This window comes from Labrus mixtus, chromosome 22 (assembly GCF_963584025.1).
Source record: "Labrus mixtus chromosome 22, fLabMix1.1, whole genome shotgun sequence".
Lineage (NCBI taxonomy): Eukaryota > Metazoa > Chordata > Actinopteri > Labriformes > Labridae > Labrus > Labrus mixtus.
This window is the reverse complement of record NC_083633.1, coordinates 21066951-21087563: the sequence shown is the minus strand read 5'-3', so window position 1 is coordinate 21087563 and position 20613 is coordinate 21066951. Positions and strand designations below refer to the sequence as shown.

At 45.0% G+C, this 20613-nt stretch overlaps 2 protein-coding genes across 2 annotated transcripts in view; one reads left to right on the top strand and one right to left on the bottom strand.

The window, feature by feature from the left end:
• The window catches only part of LOC132956512 (potassium voltage-gated channel subfamily A member 1), a 36439-nt gene extending 25447 nt beyond the window's left edge, over positions 1 to 10992 (bottom strand). The window contains exon 1 of the mRNA XM_061030013.1: positions 7843 to 10992. Coding sequence (XP_060885996.1) covers positions 8716 to 10452 — 1737 coding nt within the window. The 5' untranslated portion in view covers positions 10453 to 10992 and the 3' untranslated portion in view covers positions 7843 to 8715. The remainder of the gene's footprint in view (positions 1 to 7842) is intronic.
• Positions 1 to 20613, top strand: part of ptprb (protein tyrosine phosphatase receptor type b) — a 282274-nt gene that overhangs the window by 154136 nt on the left and 107525 nt on the right. The gene's annotated exons all lie outside the window — the stretch shown is intronic.

Sequence of the window (20613 nt, the reverse complement as noted above, 5' to 3'; positions counted from 1 at the left end):
ACACTCAAAGCTCGTCACCGATGACTTTAGGAGTTTATACTGTGAGTTTACTGACCGCTGAATGAGACATGAGACGACGTAGTTTCTACACAATGAGATGAGCTGAGGTCCACTTCTGGATGTAAGTGAGGGGGCGTGGCTTTAGAGGGAGCACAATACCTACACACTCTCACTGATGTAACGTCTAAGCGCAGGACTTTGAAGAGTGTTTACAACAGCGATGATAAATCCTGGGATGAATTACAGCCTCTCAGTGAATAACTAAAAGCTGTATCAGATTTTCCAGGTTTTATTTTCGTGTATCTGTGGATGATACCGAGCCCCTCCTTGGCAGCGTTGGTCCAGCTGAAGCCGCCAGCCGCCAGCAGCAGACGGTTTCCCCTAATTGGGATCTGCGGAGCGGCCGCCAGTTCACCAGATTACACAGCAGCCAGAATTTATGACTGTTGGACGGCGTCCCAGTGCTCGTGGATAGTCCTGTTTTATCTGGCTAATTAAAGCATCCAGCAGATAAACGAGGGATGTAGAGCCGTTTAGTGGGACAAAAACAAACAGCAGCGAGGAAAAAGGTGAAGCTGTGATAGAAGCTCATTACGCTTACACGGCCAAAAGTACACACACACACACACACACACACACACACACACACACACCTGAATTATGTGATTACATGCTGCAGGATTCAGGTTTCTCTTCGTTAAAACGGCAGCAGATTGGAAGGACGCTAACAGACCGTATGCAGAGTCGAGCAGCCAAACAGTTCTGGCCACAGAGATTATCATAAGTGGAATAAAGGATTTATGGGGTTTTGTCAGTGTTTGACAAAGACTTAAAGACTTAAAATCTTCAGAGGATCAAAGTTCAGTCTTGCCTGAGAAAACAGTCCCTCCACAAATCCTGAAACGCGGTCCAGACGTTTGAGTTCTCCTCAGGAGGAGGGCGGAGTAAACTACTCCTCTGACATCGTCTGCAGAGGCGTCATCAGGTCAACACTTATGTGTCTAACTCTAACTGGTCAGGATGGAATATTTTTAAAAAAACACCTGAAACACATTTGAAATGTTTTTGCTTGGCTGATTTAAAAACATAAAAACTCATAATATGTTCATTGGTGACCTCGAGCGGGACTCATAACACCGACGCTATTTGTCATTGCTGTTGCCGGTCACTGTAGCTGCACCCGCTTTAATCTCAGATGCTCCCTAACTCCCAGTTTCCACACCATGGTCCGTCAGCGCCCCGCACTATGCCACCGTTCCCAGCCACTCTAGTCAATGCGCCTGTTGCCACAGCACGCGCCACGGCCCGCCTCCTGAGCGTGGAAGCTCTGTTTAAAATACGGACAGGTTCAGCAATCGTCAATTTCAAAATAAAACACAAAACAGACTCCTGATCGCTGACCTGTATCTTGAAGCGTGCTAGCAGCGAGCTCGGTCGAAAATAGACTTTTTTGAAACAGAGCAGAGCGTAGTGGCGCTGCTGGCACGCTCCGGAGGCGGACCGTGGCGCTCGCTGTGGAAACAGAAGCATCGACTAAATCCTAAAGCTTGAGCACGGATCTGAGCACTCACACTAGTCAAAGGAACTCGACTTTAGGGTGAAGCGTGTTTGGGCACTGATAGAGCGCCACAGGAGTGAGTCCTAAAACCAGGAAGTAAGTTAGCATCTGAGCGCCATGGGGTCTAACGTCTAAAAGTCAACGGGGATTTTGAATGTGTTTGTGGTTAGACTCCTGAAATAAGGTCTGTGGTTAACCTGAAGAGATGTTGGTGTTTTGTTAGACCACATAAACTACGTTAGGTAAAACCTCCACTTGTGAAGTTTGAAGTTTTTACTCGTCTTTAAAAAGGCGGTTGCTAACAAGCGGCTAAATGTGACTACAGCGGTCGTCGGGGACATTAAACGTCATCACGCCGGACACAGAGGGCGGGAACTCTCTCACTAGTCGGAGATGTCTCCTGTAGGTTTAATCTTTAGGTTAAGGTGAATATTATGTTAGTAAACTATTTATTAAGCTACGTGGATTAGTTTATCGGAGATCGTCTGAAGCGTAACGCTAGTGACGTCACAATCATCCGACCGTGGTGTAGTTAGCTTGTAGCATAACGTTAGCTTTTTACTTCTGTCGGCCGCATTAACGCTTCAAACATCATAAAAATGGCGTTCATCTGTGAAGATTATCCTGCTGAACAAAACGCCTACGCTTCAGAAACGTGTGTTTAACACAGAGATTATTTTCTGCAATGATCCAAAATCCAATGAAAACATCCCAGAGGAGGATTCTGGTTAGACGCCATGGCGAGGCTACTTACAAAAATACGTCATATGGTTTTTTCTCTATTGTCCGGTGTGAGTGCGCCCTAAGTTTCTCTTCAAAGTTTGTGATATTGATATCGTGACACCCCACGCTCAAACGTTTACATAAGCTTCAGATAAGCACATATGCTGAGTGCTCTGCCACATGACGGGACGCTCTTACAACAGACAGAAGCGTTCCTTTCACTTCATATAACTACGGGTTGTAATTGTGAACATTTGGCATCGTTGACTCATTTTGCCTTCAGCCACTATTAACATACATACATTTTAACATCTGCCATCCTTTCAGATTCGATTCAGGAAATGAAAACCAGAGCATAAAATAAAAAAAGAGAGTACACTGAAGAGTCTCTCGCTGGTGTTTGGAGTCTCTGCCGCTCGCTGTGAGTGTGTTTTTTCAGCAGAGAGACAAACTGAAGCCTGACCTGAACAAGCCACCGAGAGCATGCATGATTCTGCAGCAGTGACACGAACAAGAGGAGACGCTGATGGTAGGCTGTAATTACAGAGTGAAACGAGATGAGAGTAATAAAAGATGCAGGCTAACATGTCGTGTGGTTGACTGCGTCCAGATGCTGCACTGCTGGCCGTGTGTCAGCGTAGGTGAGGCCACGTGGATGTGCAGGACAGATTTATGTCCCGCAGCTCTTACGCTCGCTGACACAAGCTCAGCGCAGCAGAGATGATGCTAAATGACTGTTTTCTTCTTCATGCAAAAACGCAACTGTTGTCATGGTTATACAGTCCACATACTGTAGAGAGACGAGGAGGAAAATAAATGAATAAACACGGCCTTACGTAATCTAACTGGATCCGGGCAGCGAGGAGACCGCGATCGCTCACAAAAATCAACAGAAGAGGCGGAAACGATTGAAAGGCCAGGGGCGACTGATGCTGCAGGATGAGGTCAGCAAAAAGCCGAGCAAAGATGATTTAGCACAAAACAAAAAAATGCAATATCACATTTTTTTAGATGCCTGAAAGTTAGAACAAGATTGAATTAAAAGTCACGCGATGTGTTCACAGCTCAGTCAGCCTGAAGTACAGAGTCGAGTGAAGACGTCTCCATGAAGGAGTCAAGAGAGTACAGATACATGCACACCAACGTCCACAGAACATGAATGAACAAATATATTTCTCTCTGTGGTTATGCCAATCACATGCCAAACCTACTCCTGTCACATTGTGGACTACTTTAAATTCATCAAAATGTTTTGCTCCAATGCACAAAGATATTTAGACTCCAATATTTGAGTGTAATAAATTTTGATTTTTGAAAACAAGAAATGACCCGATATTGGGAGCCTAGGACTCATATTTTAGTTTCTAGCTACACTGAAGAAGCAGAGGATTTTCTGGCAAAACTTCACCAACTACCAAGGTGCATGAAGAGTGAGAGGCCTAGAAGAGGTCAAAAAGCTCCAGAAACACTTGTAGTACAAAGATCAACTTTGTTAACAAATTAGACCGACGGGTTTCGGCTTGGTGCCTTCATCAGGGTCAGAGGGCCACAAGCCGAAACCCGTCGGTCTAATTTGTTAACAAAGTTGATCTTTGTACTACAAGTGTTTCTGGAGCTTTTTGACCTCTTCTAGGCCTCTCACTCTTCATGCACCTTGGTAGTTGGTGAAGTTTTGCCAGAAAATCCTCTGCTTCTTCAGTGTAGCTAGTAACTAAAATATGAGTCCTAGGCTCCCAATATCGGGTCACCACCTCATGACTCATATCAATAATGCAACACACTGTTTGTGTTTTTAACAATAATAACTCTTTCCACAAGTGGAAGTGTACATACCTAGTATTATTCTATTATTGTATTTTTTCTCCCTTTATTTAACTGATGTACATATGTTTGATTTTTAACTTTTTGTTATTTTTGAAAAGTTTTAAAAGTCTTTATTTCTTGTTTTCAAAAATCGAAATTTTAAAGGTAAAAAAGTCTAAATTGCACAAATATATTTGCCGTGATTCGGTAGGGAAACATTGAATAGTTAACCTTCATTTTCTGATGGATTCATACGTCTCCAGATTGCAGGCAAACTCCTGCACACTGTCTAAATTGTACAAATCCATCAGCTACGTTTTGGTACTGAAAGCCCAGCAGCAGGTTCAAACCAGACGCAGGGAGGCTCGTCCACTTTCCACCACATTGGATACTTTCCCCTGCTTGGGTAAAGATTTAAATAACGTTTCCTGCTCGTGTCTTATGGACGAAAAGTTCATTCAGAACTTTAGTCTGTGGGCTGCTCGTCTTCAGGCTCAGCTGTAGATCTCTGGCAGCAGCCTTTGACCCTGCTGGCAGATCTCCAGTCTGTTACCAACAAACACTTATCCTGATGTAATAAAGATCGCATGGCCCGCAGTCTGCTCTGTCAGCCTGTATCATTATCCTCTTAACCACCGTAATGTATGCAGTATTGACTGAAGAGCTGATGGCTTTCACAGGTTGATTTGATGCACAGAGTATTTTGTGAATGAAAGGGTGGGAATAATCAGATTTACTTACAAATTATCTAATTATCTACAATCCCGCAAATATTCAATAACAAGGTCGTAGCACTGAACAGTTCAAGATTTTTGAAGCGAGGTCGTAACAATTTCTTACCAATACATCGTATTACAGATGAAACTAAGGATGAGAGACAATACTGATATGGCAATATATCATCATCCTGCTAGGTGAAATACGATACATCGTCGGTGCAAAGTATCAATACTTTAAAGGACCAATCAGTGAGATGATAAAGTGACCTTACTATATGATCAGACATTAAGGAAACATGCTATGTTGAAGTGCTGGGAGACAGCTCTATACAATGTTTTGAATTTGGACTGCAGTACCCATCGTAAACACTAGGGGTCTCAGTTACATACTGCTCCTTTAAACTCTTACTTTACATTTTTTAGCATTGTGCGTTTGTCCAATTTATATTAATTGTGCTTTGTGTAAGAACTGCTGCACAACAAATTCATTTTATTCTCTTTGCTTTCTTTAAATCCTCATTCAGCTTTCTGTGTCTCAGGGTTTCATTCAGAGGGCAACAAGTTTACAAGATGTTTTGCATAATTAGCATCCTTTAGGAACATGGAGGCCGCTCCAAAAAGAGTCTTAAATGTGACATAGATTGCATAGTTTTGGCTTCCCAGGGTTTTTTTGTTTTTGTTTTAGTACACCTAACTCTCCAAATATCCTTTTTTCATTTCATGTTGTTAATGTGATTCTTCACTGTGTTCATTGAAAGAGGCTTAAAAAGAGTCAACATGCACGAGGATTTGGGTTAAGAAGACGACCAATGACAGCCTGCAGTTTTCATTTTCATTGGAAGGTGGATATTAATCGTTATTGTTATAGTACCGTTTAAGCATTGGATGAAAAACTGTATTCAATATCCCCTCTACACACACACACAGATACACACACAGATACACACACATCCCTCAGTAATGGCACGCAGCAAAGCTCGCTGTAATCTGCTTTGAAAGACTTCCAACTTGTCCTCCAGTCAAACGGGTCAAACACAAACTCAGCGTTCATTTTGTACTGACAGACACTCCTGAACGCAGCCTGCTCCCGACATGTAGAGGTTGCAGGGACAGAACATACGACCTGGGAAAAAAATAAAACAACCAAACCCACCAAGTGAAGGATTAATGAGCCCGAGGAGCGTAAACTTTGTCTAATCCGTCAGTCACTTTCGGACTGTGGGCCGAAAGTAAAGCACGATGATTCAGAAAATCTTCCCCTCCAGGAGGAAACTCATCAGACATGGCTTCATAACTGGTGCTTATTCAGAGGACGGATGACGACGTTCAAGATGCTCTGACCTCCAAAAAATAAACGACACGTCCTCAGACGCAAACTACAGAATACGTCCAAAAACTATGACTCATGGAAATGTGGTTGGGTAAAGAATTTAGCTAATTTAGCGTCACGCAAGATGACTTTTGAGCGACAGAGTCGGCAGGGTCTATGAATCCCTCCACAGCAGGATCCTCCTCCTCCACTTCCTCGTCCTTCAGGCTCGCTCACTTGACTTTTTCTTCTTCTCTAACTAACACAGCCGTGATGTGCTGCAGCCGATAGAGCGCATGAAAGAGCGCCAGAGCAGTTTTTAGGGTTTAGTGTCTTGCTCCAGGATGTGACCTGGCACCTCTCCAGCTACCAGACCAATTCCCAGCTTGGTCTGCACCGGGAATTGAACCGGCGGCTGACAACCCAACTCCCTACAGACTGCCGCCCCAAGTACGGTCTGAAATTAAAGCCAAAGTTTAACCACATGGTGCTCAATCCAAGAAAGTACTCAAGTATATTTTTACTGAGAGTGGGGGGAAAGGAGCCACAGGTCGTTTTTTTTAGCCCGGGCCACCCGTTTTGAGAACTACAGCCTCTGAACATGGGCCGCTTGTTCTAACCACTAGGCCATTGGCGCCCCAAAAATGACATATATTTGCTTACTTTCCTGGATTGATTCTTCACGTGATTAGTCTTCGGCTTTTATTCCAAACAACATGGCTCTAAATCGTCGGTTGTTTTTACTCAAGTTAACGTTTCTTATTGGGCAGCTGCTCATCGAGACTGTAAGAATACGAGCAGGAGTAAAAGAGGAAGTCAGGTGAGTGAGCATGAGTAACGAGGAAGTGGAGAAGGAGGATCCTGCTGTGGAGGGATTCATAGACATTGCCGACTTTGTCATCCAAAGCTAATGCTAATTTAGCTAAACTCTGATTTGAGTCTTTACCAAACCACACTTTTTACGAGTCATCGGTTTTGGACGTGGTCGGTGGTTTGCATCTGAGGACGTGTCGTTTATTTTTGGGCGTCATGGCTTCTTGAACATCATCCGTCCTCTGAATAAGCACCAGTGCAGGAGTGACCCAGTGTTAAGCATGATGTCAGTTTAGGAAACGATGGTCCCATTTAGAGACCAGAACGCAAGGGGAGGAGTTAGGGGTGGGGCTACCTGAGAGACAAGTGGCGACCGCTCAATGAGGTTAAAGGCCGAGTAATGTGTGTCTAACCTCTATAACTTAACATGATGATGACAGAGAAAAGGGGGTGGAGCCTGTGTCTGTTCATTCCTGTAACTTTCCAAAAACTGATGATATGACGTCACACTGATCTTGCGCTCTGATTGGTCGACTGTTTCGAAAACGAGTCAGTCTCATTTCAACCCTCGCTTCTCTCTGAACACAACCGTTCCCCTTTCACATAAATGCTTTGTGAGAATTTCACACAAAAAAAAAAAGCCGTCTTGGAGGGGCTGTGGGATGATTCGCGCTGACATCATGCTTCGCCCCCATGAAGATTTATTTTCTCTCTCTCCTCACTCGAGGACGTTCACAACAGATAAACACTTTGGATTTGTTTTGTTGAATTATAAAACACACAGACTGAGTAGTGTCACTATTATTACTCCGTACTCGAGGGGCTGTCAGCACCACGTCAACATGTGGAGCAACATTAGTGACAAAACCAGATTCTAAATAAAAAACAACAATGGTAGCTGTGTGCTCGACACTCACCTGGTTTCTGTGTTGTTGGAACTCTCCAGAAGGTCTCTGCTCTGTCCTCTTTTCTTGGCTGTCATTCCTACTTCCATATTATGTCCTTTTTTTTTTTTTCCGTTCTTAAAAAAAAAAAAATTAAAAATTGTTCTTTAGTTTTAAAAGGATCAAGGCTAAAAATCTTCTCCTTATAGGTCCTCTGAGGGTGACTCGTTTAGAAAAAGGAAATGATCTCTTTTGACAGAACCTGAGTGGACGAGCACAGGTCTCTGCATCTCAAAAATATACTTGTTTTATTTTATTTTTCTCCAAATCTTAAAATACCACCATAATTATATCAATAAATAGTAGGCCTGTGGGATATATATGTACACATTTGCTGCATCAGCGTAAACATAACGACTAAATTTAGGGAAGGTATGAAAAATAAAATTTGGCTTTTTTCTGGTGTCGCTCTACTGAACATGGACTGCTTCCTACTTTATGTACAGAGTCTGCTTGTTCCTGTTAATCCTCTCCACATGTCAAGTAATTATTCCCAGTCCTGCGTGTCCTTGATTATCTGCAGCATAGACAACATGTCCTATTTTCCACACTTCATTACATGTTCTTTAGGTGTTCTTGCTTTAAAGGGCTGCTGTGTTGCATGGCATGCACTCATGTTTTGTTCGTAGCTCCAGATGAGGAGGATTAAAATGTGCTTTTTATAAATCACCATCCCCTCCTTTTTCTCTGCGCTCTAAAAACTTTTCAGGATTTCAGTGTGTTGATCCTCCAGACTGCTGTGTGCAAAGACTTAAGAGCCCATTAATAGGGGTTTATTCTACACATCTATGGGCTGTAAGAGTTTGTTGGGTTTTTTTTAGAAAAGAGAGGAAGCAGGCTGCAGGACTACAGGTCTGTCTCCCGCGTGTCCAGGCAGAACGCGTAAAGGGATCTCTTAAAGTCCATGCTGCTGTTCGCTTTGATGTTCGCCTTCTCCACAGAAGCTGCGTTAGGGTCGTTGTTCTCCGCGTCCTGCGACTTGGCGGAGGATTTACTCCCCTTGCGCTTCAGTTCGGGGCTGTCCCGGCCGCTGTTGTCGTCCTTCAGGGAGGACTGGTCCTGGTCGGTCTCTCGGTGGTAGAAGTAGTTAAAGTTTGACACGATGACGGGAACGGGTAGTGCGATGGTGAGCACGCCGGCGATTGCGCACAGAGAGCCCACTATCTTCCCCCCGACCGTCACCGGCCTCATGTCGCCGTAACCCACCGTTGTCATAGTGACCACAGCCCACCAGAAGGCATCCGGGATGCTGGAGAAGTGCGACTCCGGCTCGTCCGCCTCTGCGAAGAACACGGCGCTGGAGAAGAGGATGACTCCGATGAAGAGGAAGAAGATGAGGAGGCCGAGCTCCCGCATGCTGGCTTTCAGAGTCTGACCCAGGATCTGCAGACCCTTGGAGTGTCGGGAGAGCTTGAAGATCCTGAAGACCCGGACCAGGCGGATGACCCTGAGGATGGCCAGAGACATGGCCTGCTGTCCGTTCTGGTGCTCCTGGCCCTGCTGCTCCGCGAGCTCCGTGCCCACTGTGATGAAGTAAGGCATGATGGACATGATGTCGATGATGTTCATGACGGTCTTGGAAAACTCGGACTTGCTGGGGCACGCGAAGAAGCGCACGAACAGCTCGAAAGTGAACCAGATGACGCATGTGGTCTCCACTATGAAGAAGGGGTCTGTGAAGGTGAGGGACGGCCGGGGCGCAGTGCTGTTGTCCAGCCTGCTGGTCACCGGCAGCTCCCTCTCATCCCTGAACTCCGGCAGCGTCTCCAGGCAGAAGGTGATGATGGATATGGTGATGACGATCACGGACACGATGGCGATGCCTCGCGCCGGACTGGAGCTCTCCGGATACTCGAATATGAGCCAGACCTGCTTCTGGAACTCGTTCTGAGGCAGCGGCTTCTCCTCCTCTTTTATAAAGCCCTCATCCTCTCTGAACCTCTCCATGGCCTCCTCCCCCAGCTGATAAAACCTAATCTCATCCGCGAACACATCTATGGACACATTAACCGGTCTCCGGATCTTCCCTCCAGACTGATAAAAATACAAAATCCCGTCGAAACTCGGCCTGTTCCGATCGAAGAAGTACTCGTTCCGGAGCGGGTCGAAGTATTTTATCCTCTTGGCGGGGTCCCCCAGCAAAGTGTCCGGGAACTGGTTGAGGGTGCCCAGCTGTGTCTCGTACCTGAGCCCGGCTATGTTGATGAGCACCCTCTCGTTGCTCCCCGTGTCCATGTCCATGTCCAGCAGGTCCTCGTCGAACAGATGAGGACTGTGGTCCGCGCGTAAAAGCGCATCCATGGCGTTCTCGCTGCAGCTGAAAGTGTTGTTCATGTCGTTGATTTTCCACGAGCTCTGATGAAGATTCTGCTGCTGCTGCTGCTGCTGCTGCTGATGATGATGATGAAGACTCCCCCGGGTGTTCAGCTCTTTACCGTAGTCCTCTCCCAGTCCACTTTGAACGAAGCCCGACTGAGGGACGTCCAGCGCGTTCCGGCAGCTCTCCTCGGCATTGTTGCCTCCACCACCACCGCCGCTCCCTTTAGCGCCGCCGTTCTCAAAACTCACCAAGGCTATCTCCATTGCGCAGCCATCCACAGTTACTGCGCGAAGAAGGGAAGAGACTTGTTGATCCGGAACGCGAACATCCTCTCTGATGATCCACGGAAGGGAAAAGTCTCAAATAAAAAACGTGCAGCAGATGAGATGGAGGATGGAGCTGTGTGGATCACGGCTCCTCCAGCAGCCGCAGCTCCTTTTTACATGGATGCATATGTGTTTCTGTCGCTGTCGTTAAGGCTGTAAGCCTCCGCTGCTGCTGCTGCTGTGGACTAAGTAAATATTAAAACCACAAGAGAAGAGCAGGGGGAGAAGACCCGGATGAGAGAGTAGGCTGTAATGATTATTCCTGACGTCAAAAGTGCTGTTCAGACCGTTTAGCTGCCTCTGAAAATGTCTGTGGATGTGAGACAAGCTGTCATCCCCTCTCTCTCTCTCCCTCTCCCTCTCTCTCCCTCTGGGGGCGGAGACTCGCTCTGTCCATTTTCTGGGTTTACGGCAACAAACTGCGCGCAATGCATGACCAGACTGGAGCGTAAATAAATCCAAGTATGAATTTTGTGTCATTTTTTAATTAAAAAAAAGTCACAAATCCAGAGTTAAACTGAAGTAGAGGTATGTTGACAACAATGTGAAAACACTCCAGTGAGCTCAAAGCCTGGTGAATAGGGGAGACTGGGGTCTGCTGCAACACAGTCTGTTTCTTATTTAGTCTAGACCAGTGGTCCCCGCAGTGGGGGGGTCGGGACCAGTGGATCACGAGATGCCTTCCAAAAAATGAATAAAATGTTACCCATCATTGTAAAACAAAATACACTAAACAGTTGTGTGTCTCTATATTAAGTTTAGTTTTCGCAAATCAGTGCATCTGCTTATAACCTTTCTTAGAATGAGTGATTTCGGTGTTAGTGTTTCAATAGAACTGTTAGTGCCTCTGCGTCTCAACCGAGCAACAACCTCTGAGGCTGCGAAATGAACCCGATGTTGATGTGTAAAAAATCCTGCAGTTCCTGGAGTGTCCACTAGAGGCTGGCAGCAGAAGCACAGGAAGTCACATACACACCCATTCTAAAAAGCCTGTTTTTACAGCAGAGATTAACATGTTTACAGCCTGGTTCAAAAAACCAAATAGGTGTGATTAGCTCATGTCTCGATGGACACACACTGTACGGGGGGTGAATGTTTTGATGACTCATCAGTTTTGATTTGATGAAGGATAAGAGTTATTCACAATATTGATGTGAATTTGAAATCGTTAATTTGAACCAGCTGCGACATTTTGAAACCGTGTTAAATTATCTTACAAAGTTTTGATTGATGTCTCAAAGAGGTTCATATTTTAAAAACGATCAGGACAGATGTGGAATTTCTTTTGAATCCTCATTCCAAATAAAATGTAATGTAATTCTGAGTAGTGGAATAAAAAGCCCACTGGACTCGACATTTTCCTTTTTGTGTTTTGTTCCTCTCTTTTAAATCTTATATAACCTCCTCCTCTGTGTGTTTGAGGCTGCAGCGCTGCAGCTGCATCGTCTTCAAACATCCTTAATGCACACAAATCCATTTCCTTACAGCCGGGCACAAAGCGCTGCTTCCACATGACGACCTCCATCTCCTCTTTCATTTCTTCTCTTTTTGATGCCTTTGTGTCCGAGGCTCTTCAGCTCTCTGTGGACGGACGGACGGACCGATGGATGGAGGGGTCGGGCCCCGGGGCCACACTCTGCTCAGTGTATGGATGTTTCCTCGTCCTGCTGCCTTTGAAGGAGATGGACCGTCCTTTTCTTTGACTCCATGCTAAAATGAACCATGGTGTATGTGCAGAACAGACTTCCTCTGTTCTCCTATCCTGCTCATAAAAACACTCTGATGTCAGTTTGTAGCTTTATGTTTTTATCGTTTATCCATCACTGTAAACAACAGAACAACATATTAAACATATAACATTGAAATGTGCAAGACTTTCCTTTCTTAATAACTGCTGATCAGTCACTTCTTGGTAGGTTGTGAGTCCTGAGTTTGGTTTATAAACTGTTTTCACAGAGGTAACAGTTCAGAAAGAATCTAAAGCGACCAGCAGTGATTGGTCCTCAGTGAGAGAGAAAGTGAAATAGTTGAGAAAGCTGATTTATTTTTACACATTATTCCAAAATCAAACACCAAAGCTACAAAGCCTGAAAGCATCTTAATGATTATGTTGAGGTCCGGTAGTTTTATGTGACTCTTGAGGAATGTGTATGTTCAATCAGAGCCATCGAAGGTCTAAGTATATGATCGCATGTGGATTTGGAACCAGACTTCCCTGTTCAGCACCATGGACAGAGCCAGCAGTAAATAATCCAACAAACTGCACAAAAGCCATTTTCACATCTGCACTCCTGAAGATTTCTACAGAACTGCCCCTGAAATCCTCCTGATGTGGTTGTTCACACATGGACCTCACAGTGGGAGGGGGGCGGGGGGTCTCCTGAGGGAAGACATGTGAGTGTCATGAGAGTGACATGCTTTGAGTTCAGAAAGTCAGAAAGAAACAGAAACATCTTTTGGCCACCGAGTCAGACTAAATAGTTTCCTGAGTTTTCGACTTGATGTGCATTTTTCAACTCGGAGACTCTTTTTCCCCCGATGTGTCCGACACCACATGAACACAGCGTAAGATACAACAAAATGAAAGTATAGTTTAGCATGTTGTTAGCCTAGCTTAGCATTAAGACTGGGAGCAAGGAGAGCACAGCTAGCCTCCATTCTCCTCTTCGATATATAAACCAAATCTATCAGATCTGCAGAGGAGGTTGTAGATATTCTGGGTGAACTGATCATTTAACAGAGCAACATCCAACATGCAGTCACTCTGAGCATCCTAAACCCTAACTGGCTCCTACAAAGGACACACACACACACTCGCTCGCTCGCTCAGAGCCGGTGGACACACAGAGCCTGAGTGCGTTAGGTTCTAAAAGCAGAGAAGGTGACCTATTTAAAAGGTTAGTTTCTTAGCCCTGTGGGTGGATTAGGAAAACAAAGCACGAGCACTATATTTATCCTTTTCCTTATCTAATGCTCCAGCCTCATCATGATAAGAACTATGAGCATCTCCCCGCCCCTGGATTAGTGCTCTGTCCTCAGACTGCAGCCATGAATAATAACTCACCAACATCCATCTCTCACTGTGGGACTGGCCACTGGCTACGCTGCGATTTCACGCACTGGATACGGCCATTAGGATGTTTTTACAATAAACTTTAGAATATCTGTCATGCGGGAGGATGGCGGCTTGAAAAACGTGAATCTGCAGCTTCCTGCAGCGAGAGGAGGAGGAGGAGGAGGAGGAGGAGGAGGAGACGTGCACGGAGAGAGAGGACATCATGAGAGAGGAACAACTATCAGAGATTATTTGTAATCTGTGTTCACATCATGTATGTTTGTAAATCCAAACACGGTGTTTCAGGTCACTACAGACAGATATTTGAGACGGGAACACGGCGATAACAGTAAATCTTACACGCCTGATTTAGGGTGTGTTCATGTGCGGCAGCAGAATCCAGAGTCATGACTCCCAAAACATTTATTCTGAAAAAACAACGTGTGCATATGCAGCCAAAACATTTGAACACACTCTGTACCTAGAAGAGGATACATCTTTCATGACTATGTTGGAGAAATTCAAAGCAGCCGCTTAAATATTTAAGAAGTCTAAAACCTTTTTTCTCACGGGACTTTGAGAACTCGACTATTTCGTAATATTGTGGAAGTCGTCTGACATCTTAATCCCGTGCAAATCTGCCTTTTCTGTAACTTTTAGAAAGCACATTTCAGCAAACAACCGACTTTATATCAGAGAACAGAAAATGTCTACGTTTAGGTGGTATGTGAACGAGCGTCTCTGTGATGTGATGCCGTATGTATTCATTATTTCCTTATTTATTTAAGGTTGTGAACGCTCTGCAGGACTTTTTCTGCCTCAGAAGAACGGCAACTTTAAGCCCCGTGTCAACCTAGCATTCTTTTTTTTCTGGCGTCTTTTTTCAAATTGTTTTTGCCCCATGAGACAATCCACAGAGTCCGTATCTGTCCTCGGTGTTCTCCCCACAGGATTTCTGATCGTAAATATTGAACACGTTTAACTATTTCAAATAAGGGCAGCCGGATCGTCTTCCTAGCAGATCGTGGCGGTTTAAATCACTCTTAAAGTCTTAATCTGTGATGTTTCACACTTAAATATATAAATCAAGTATCTCCTCTGAAAATAACTCTGAGAGTCATGACTGTCTACAATGGGTGTAACACCCGAGTCCCACTGTCTGTGATGTTTTCAGAGTTTTCAGAGTCCTATCTTCACTTTGTTTACATCGCCCGGACGGCCGGCTGACTCCTCCCCTCGTGTATAAAAGTTGTTTAATTGAGGGACTAGAGAAAAGAAGAATAACATACTGTACTCACTGCTTAACTGTGTTTCTAGATCACGCTCATTTCAGGTAAATTTACATGCAGTGTGAAGATACGAGCAGAATAAAGATCGCTAGCATTAGCATGCTAACACAACAATGCAGCACGAGTTGTTTTGGTTTCATGCTGGTGCTCAAGGGCGACATCTGCTGGATCAAAACATCACATATAAAGCCTTTAACACCACGGGATCGTCTGATCTTTAGATCCATCAGATAATCGGGCCTTTGCTGACTTTTGTCAGAAGGGGGAATCGAGCCAAAAATCGGCCCCATTATTTTGTAGTGTGCTTAAGGTGACAGCTCTTTTAAAGACTGAGCGTCACGCCCAGGTGCTCTCAGTCCGGCTGATTGGACAACAACACCCTACTAACCCCCAACCATATCCCAATGCACAGCTCCTACATTTCACCTTTTGTACATTTTTAAATTCTATTTTATATATTGTAATATCTTCTTATTCTGTATTATTTAAGTTGTTTCTAGTTCTGTTTTATTTCCTACCAACACACCAAGTCTAATTCCTTTATGTGTAAATGTACTTGGCAATAAACTGAGATTCTGGTTCTGAACCTGAAACTAAAGAGAAGAAAAGGAACAACCCACCAGGCCAGAGGGCCGTCACAAAAACGACGACCATTGTCCGTATGTTTCCTGAGATTGAGTCCAAAATTGACCAATCAGAGGAGTGAGGCGTATCTGATTCTAAACCACTTCATTTGCATTTTCCATCTTTTTTTTTTATAATCTGAGATTTAACGGAGTTGGAGATTTGGTTTAAAACTGTCAGACTAGTTACGGTTTGTCGAGAAAGAAGCTGGAATGAGGCTGCAGTTTTATTTTTAGAAGACAAACTGGTTTCTGTTCAAGTTAACCGGGTCGAGCTTCTTATAATCCCCCTGAAATTAAACCATTAAAGCCTTCCTGTGTGTGTGTGTGTGTGTGTGTGTGTGTGTGTGTGTATGTGTGTGTGTGTGTGTGTGTGTGTGTGTGTGTGTGTGTGTGTGTGTGTGTGTGTGTGTGTGTGTGTGTGTGAGACACTCAGAGCAGAGCCGAGTCCCACTCTGCGGTACTCGAGGTCTTGTTGCCAGTTACAGAGGGAGCCGGTAACCATAACAACAGGTAACCACTAACAACCAGCGCACAAATTAGCTCGTCTAATTACAGAGACAGAGTTCAGAGCTGCTGCTGCTGATAACAACAGGCTTCAGAAAGTGTGAAAACACAACAGACATCCATCGTCTCTGCAGGTGAGGAGCCGGAGCTCGGAGGAGGAGACGGGGTCAGGAGACAGGAAGTGGGACGTTATTAAAGTACAGTGGAGTTGTAATTAGAGCGTTTTTTGAAAGTTCACATTTATGCAGAGTACACTTTACCCAGTTTTCAGATCAGGCGATCACAGAGTCATAAACTCTCGCGGTGACTCGGCTGACAGAGATGACGGACTACACGGTGGTTCCCGACTCACAACACTGGAAGGAAAAGGGGCGGGGCTAGACGACACCCGGAGAGAAGATTGTAAACAAAGAAAAACCTCTACGTCTGCTGGATCGGAATATGTGTTATCGTGGAGTCTGACCTCGGCATAAGTCAGACTTCTTGACCAGGGATGGTTACTGTATACCGGTGCATTTTGGTACCTGCACGTGATTGGCCAGTACAGAGTAGCGTTAAGCTTCCCATAAGCGTTGTAACACATCGATAATTACCGCTACGAGTATCGATAAATCCTAACAATACCAATTCCTGTTCTTGACTGATGATTCAGGAGTCTATTTTTATGGGGCAGGACTCGTGTATAACTGGATTTTCTCGCCTTTGCACAAAGCCAGGCTGGCTGTTTTTATGCTAAGCTAAGCTAACAAACACAACAGTGCATCAATCTGAACTTCCAGATTTCATCAAATAAACTCGACTTTGTTAAACAAAAAAAGTTCAGGGTCTGTGTATTCACCTGCCAGCCATCCTATCACATGAAGCACAGAATTGTTCCTGTTATTATTTATGTGTGTGTGTGTTTATGTGTGTGTGTGTTTATGTGTGTGTGTGTTTATGTGTGTGTGTGTGTGCATGTGTCTGTGTGTGTGTTACAGTAGCAGGAAAACGTCAGATTTGGTGCATGTGAGGAGACGAGCGGTGCTGTGGGGCTGACAGTAGGCCTGAGTCAGACTCCCCAACACCTGAGGGAGCTTCACTAACCCCCCATCATCACAGATCTGTGTGTGTGTGTGTGTGTGTGTGTGTGTGTGTGTGTGCATGCCTCACACTGTGTGTCCTCTTCCCCGTGATCCACTCTGCGTGCACTCGTCTGTGTGCTATGTGTGTGTGTGTGTGTGTGTGTGTGTGTGTGTGTGTGTGTGTGTGTGTGTGTGTGTGTGTGTGTGAGTGTGTGTTTGTGGGCTCAGGGCTGCTGCATGGAGCGAGCGGCGTGGAGGGGAGAGCGGGAGGAAACGCTGCGATGAGTTTAAGAAGTCTTGACAGCAGATGCCTGCATAATAACACACAGAGAGGACATGTGCAAGCAGGAAAATCAAGGACACCACGTCATGCGTGCCAGTCATTTAAAGTAACAGTTTCCCTCTCGCAGCTTAAAAACATGCTCACAGATTACGTGCAGAAAAGGCTTCAGATGCTGCTAAAAGGATTTGAATTTCAGTTGCTGTGAAATAGAGCCCGGGCCGGATTTAAAACACTCGGTGTGTGTTTTGATGAGGTCAGGCGTTGCCAGGGAGAGGACCTTTTTTATGAAATCAGCGGAGTATGATTGGTGATTGGTGGCTGCACAGAGATTTGTCAGCGAGCGTTTGAACAGATGCTGATGTGTAGGAGGAGGAGTAGAGGGAGGAGGAGGAGGAGGAGGAGGAGGAGGAGGAGGAGGAGGAGGAGGCCGAGTTCAGCCTCGACCCAAACAATCACAACGTTCATACAATCTGATGGTTCGGCTCGTTATGAATCCACACAATGCAGAGCTGAGACCAGAAACACGCTCAGGTCCTCATCGTAGTGCCAAAACAAAACCCACAGACGAGGTCTCTGTCAACATGGCGTCACATCGCGTCCTCCCTGCTCGGCCTGATTCTCCCAGAGGAAAAAAAAAAAGAAAATGTTGTTGTCGTGCAGGAAGCAATCTGAGCGTGCTCACATTCTGCTTTGGAGAATTGGCCGTCAGTGTCAAAGACGGTAGAGCGTTAAAATGAGCTCCAATGAATCTGCCTCCTCCTCCACACCATCAGTGTGTGTGTGTGTGTGTGTGTGTGTGTGTGTGTGTGTATTTTGGCTTTTAGAAGTTCACTTAATTAAGGCACAAAAGTGTTGTTAAAGAAGAATATGAAAGTTTTTTTCTGACAATCTTCAGAAGTCATCGAGTTAATATAATTTACAAACAGTCATCATGTTAGCACCCAGACAAAGTGAAAAACAAAACAAAAACAAACAAACAACACCAAAAATGGTCACCATGTGTACAACCTATCCCACCAGTTTTATTTTACATCATGTTGTTTCTATACTGTCCCCATGTTTTTCTTTGTCCTGTTTGCTCATTTACTTATTTTGTCTAATTCTTTCATTTTATTTACTGACCCTTTTCCTTTTGTTTTGTTTGTCTGTTTGTTTTTGTCTAAATCCGCTTGTAAAATTGTATCGTACCACAGTTCCCCTCTTTTTTGTATCTCTTTTTTTTAATTGTGTGAGTGCGTATATGGTGAATAAAAGTAAAAAAAAAAAAAAAAAGAAGTCATGGAGGACGGAACAGATTATTGTGTCGGTCACATATTTCAACAGAGGTGTGAATAATGCCGTTATAATCCTGAGGACGGTCCAGAGTACCACACTGAATCACAACTGTTCTCACACACCACATTAGTGTAAACCAGTGCTTCCCAAAGTGTGGGCCGCGGCCCCCTGGTGGGCCGTGTGGGTACTGCATGTGGGCCGCGAAAAGCCCTCCACCAAGTATAAAAATAAAATATCACAATATTGATGATTTACCATGAGTTAACCCTTTAACTGATTAGTAAGGCGCGTCATGACTATTCATGGACATAATGTTTACTAAACTTTTGTGTCTATCTTCCCATAATATCATGTTGTCCAATAATTTTACCCTTACTGAAAGTTATAGATGTAGTCATAATTTTTTTTTATAATTTTGTATTTCAAAGCGGCCGCGGCAGTCTTAACTTTGACAAAAGGCTGGTGTAAACAAACAAACAAAAGAAAAAACTGTAAACGTGTAAATTGTTCTGTTCTGCGTGAAGCTAAGCTAGTAGCACGAGCAGGGCATCAGGTGATGATTTGATTGGCAGGTAGAGCGAACGGTGCGTCGTTGGCTATTTGATGGCTGTCTCAGTCATGCTGACGTGATTGGTTGCTCTCGATGTGTGGTCGAGGGGCCTTTTCCCGTTAGGATCTGAGAGAAGAGTATGATGTGTGATTACCTTGATCAATATTTAGATAACTGAATTAATGTGTGTGTGTGTGTGTGTGTGTGTTTGTGTGTGTTTGCAATGAGTGAGCGCTGAACTGGAAGTGTGGGCCAATCAGCAGCCTCCACTGGTCACGAATCACACCTCCAGCTTTAACATGTAGCCAGGGTACCCCCCAATACACACACACACACACACACACACACACACACACACACAAGCATGCTCGCTCTCACAGTGTGGTCGGTAGATGGAGGAGGGGAAGCCCTACCCAGGCCTCAGTGTGTGTGTCTGTGTGTGTGTGTGTGTGTGTGTGTGTGTGTGTGTGTGTGTGTGTGTGTTTAAAAGCCCTCAGGAACCCAGATCACCAGATACAAAAAGAAAATCTCTGCTTGTTCACAGCAGCCTACAGAGGATATTAACAACGCACACATGCACACACTACACACACACACACAAACACACACACACGGCTACAATAACTCAACAGAGGCTGTCAGGGGCTGGAGAGAGAGAGAGAGAGTGAGCGAGCGAGCGAGAGAGAGAGAGAGGGAGAGGGAGAGAGAGAGAGGATTACAGCCTCGGAGAAATAACAACAACAGCCTCGGCCTGCTCTCTACACACACACACACACACACACACACACACACACACACACACACACACACACACACATACACACACACAGACACACAGACACACACACACACACACACACACACACACACAGACACACAGACACACACACACACACACACACACACACACACACACACACACACAGACACACACACACACACACACACACACACACACACACAAAACACACACATGCATGTCAGACCCAGGAGAGAGGGACGGCGGGAGGGAGGGTGAGACAGTGAGGAGGAAAGGGGAAGCCTGTGTGTGTGTGTGTGTGTGTGTGTCTGTGTGTGTGTGTGTGTGTGTGTGTGTGTGTGTGTGTGTGTGTGTGTGTGTGTCTGTGTGTCTGTGTGTGTGTATGTGTGTGTGTGTGTGTGTGTGTGTGTGTGTGTGTGTGTGTGTGCTGCAGGAGTGCCGTTGAGCAGAGGGATGTGATGGAGGGAGAGGAGGAGGAGGAGAGGTGGATTGTGTCGAGGGATTTTAATTGACAGCTGTCCAAATCCCCAGACAGATCCTCTCTCTCTCTCTCTCTCTCTGAGTGTATGTTGAACACCCTCCCTGTCTCTCTCTCTCTCTCTATCTGACTCTCCCTCTCCCTCTCAGACGAGGGTATTAAGAGTGAAAAGCTTTAGGGGGAGAGAGGTATTAAGGGTCTTCTGCTCTCTCTCACA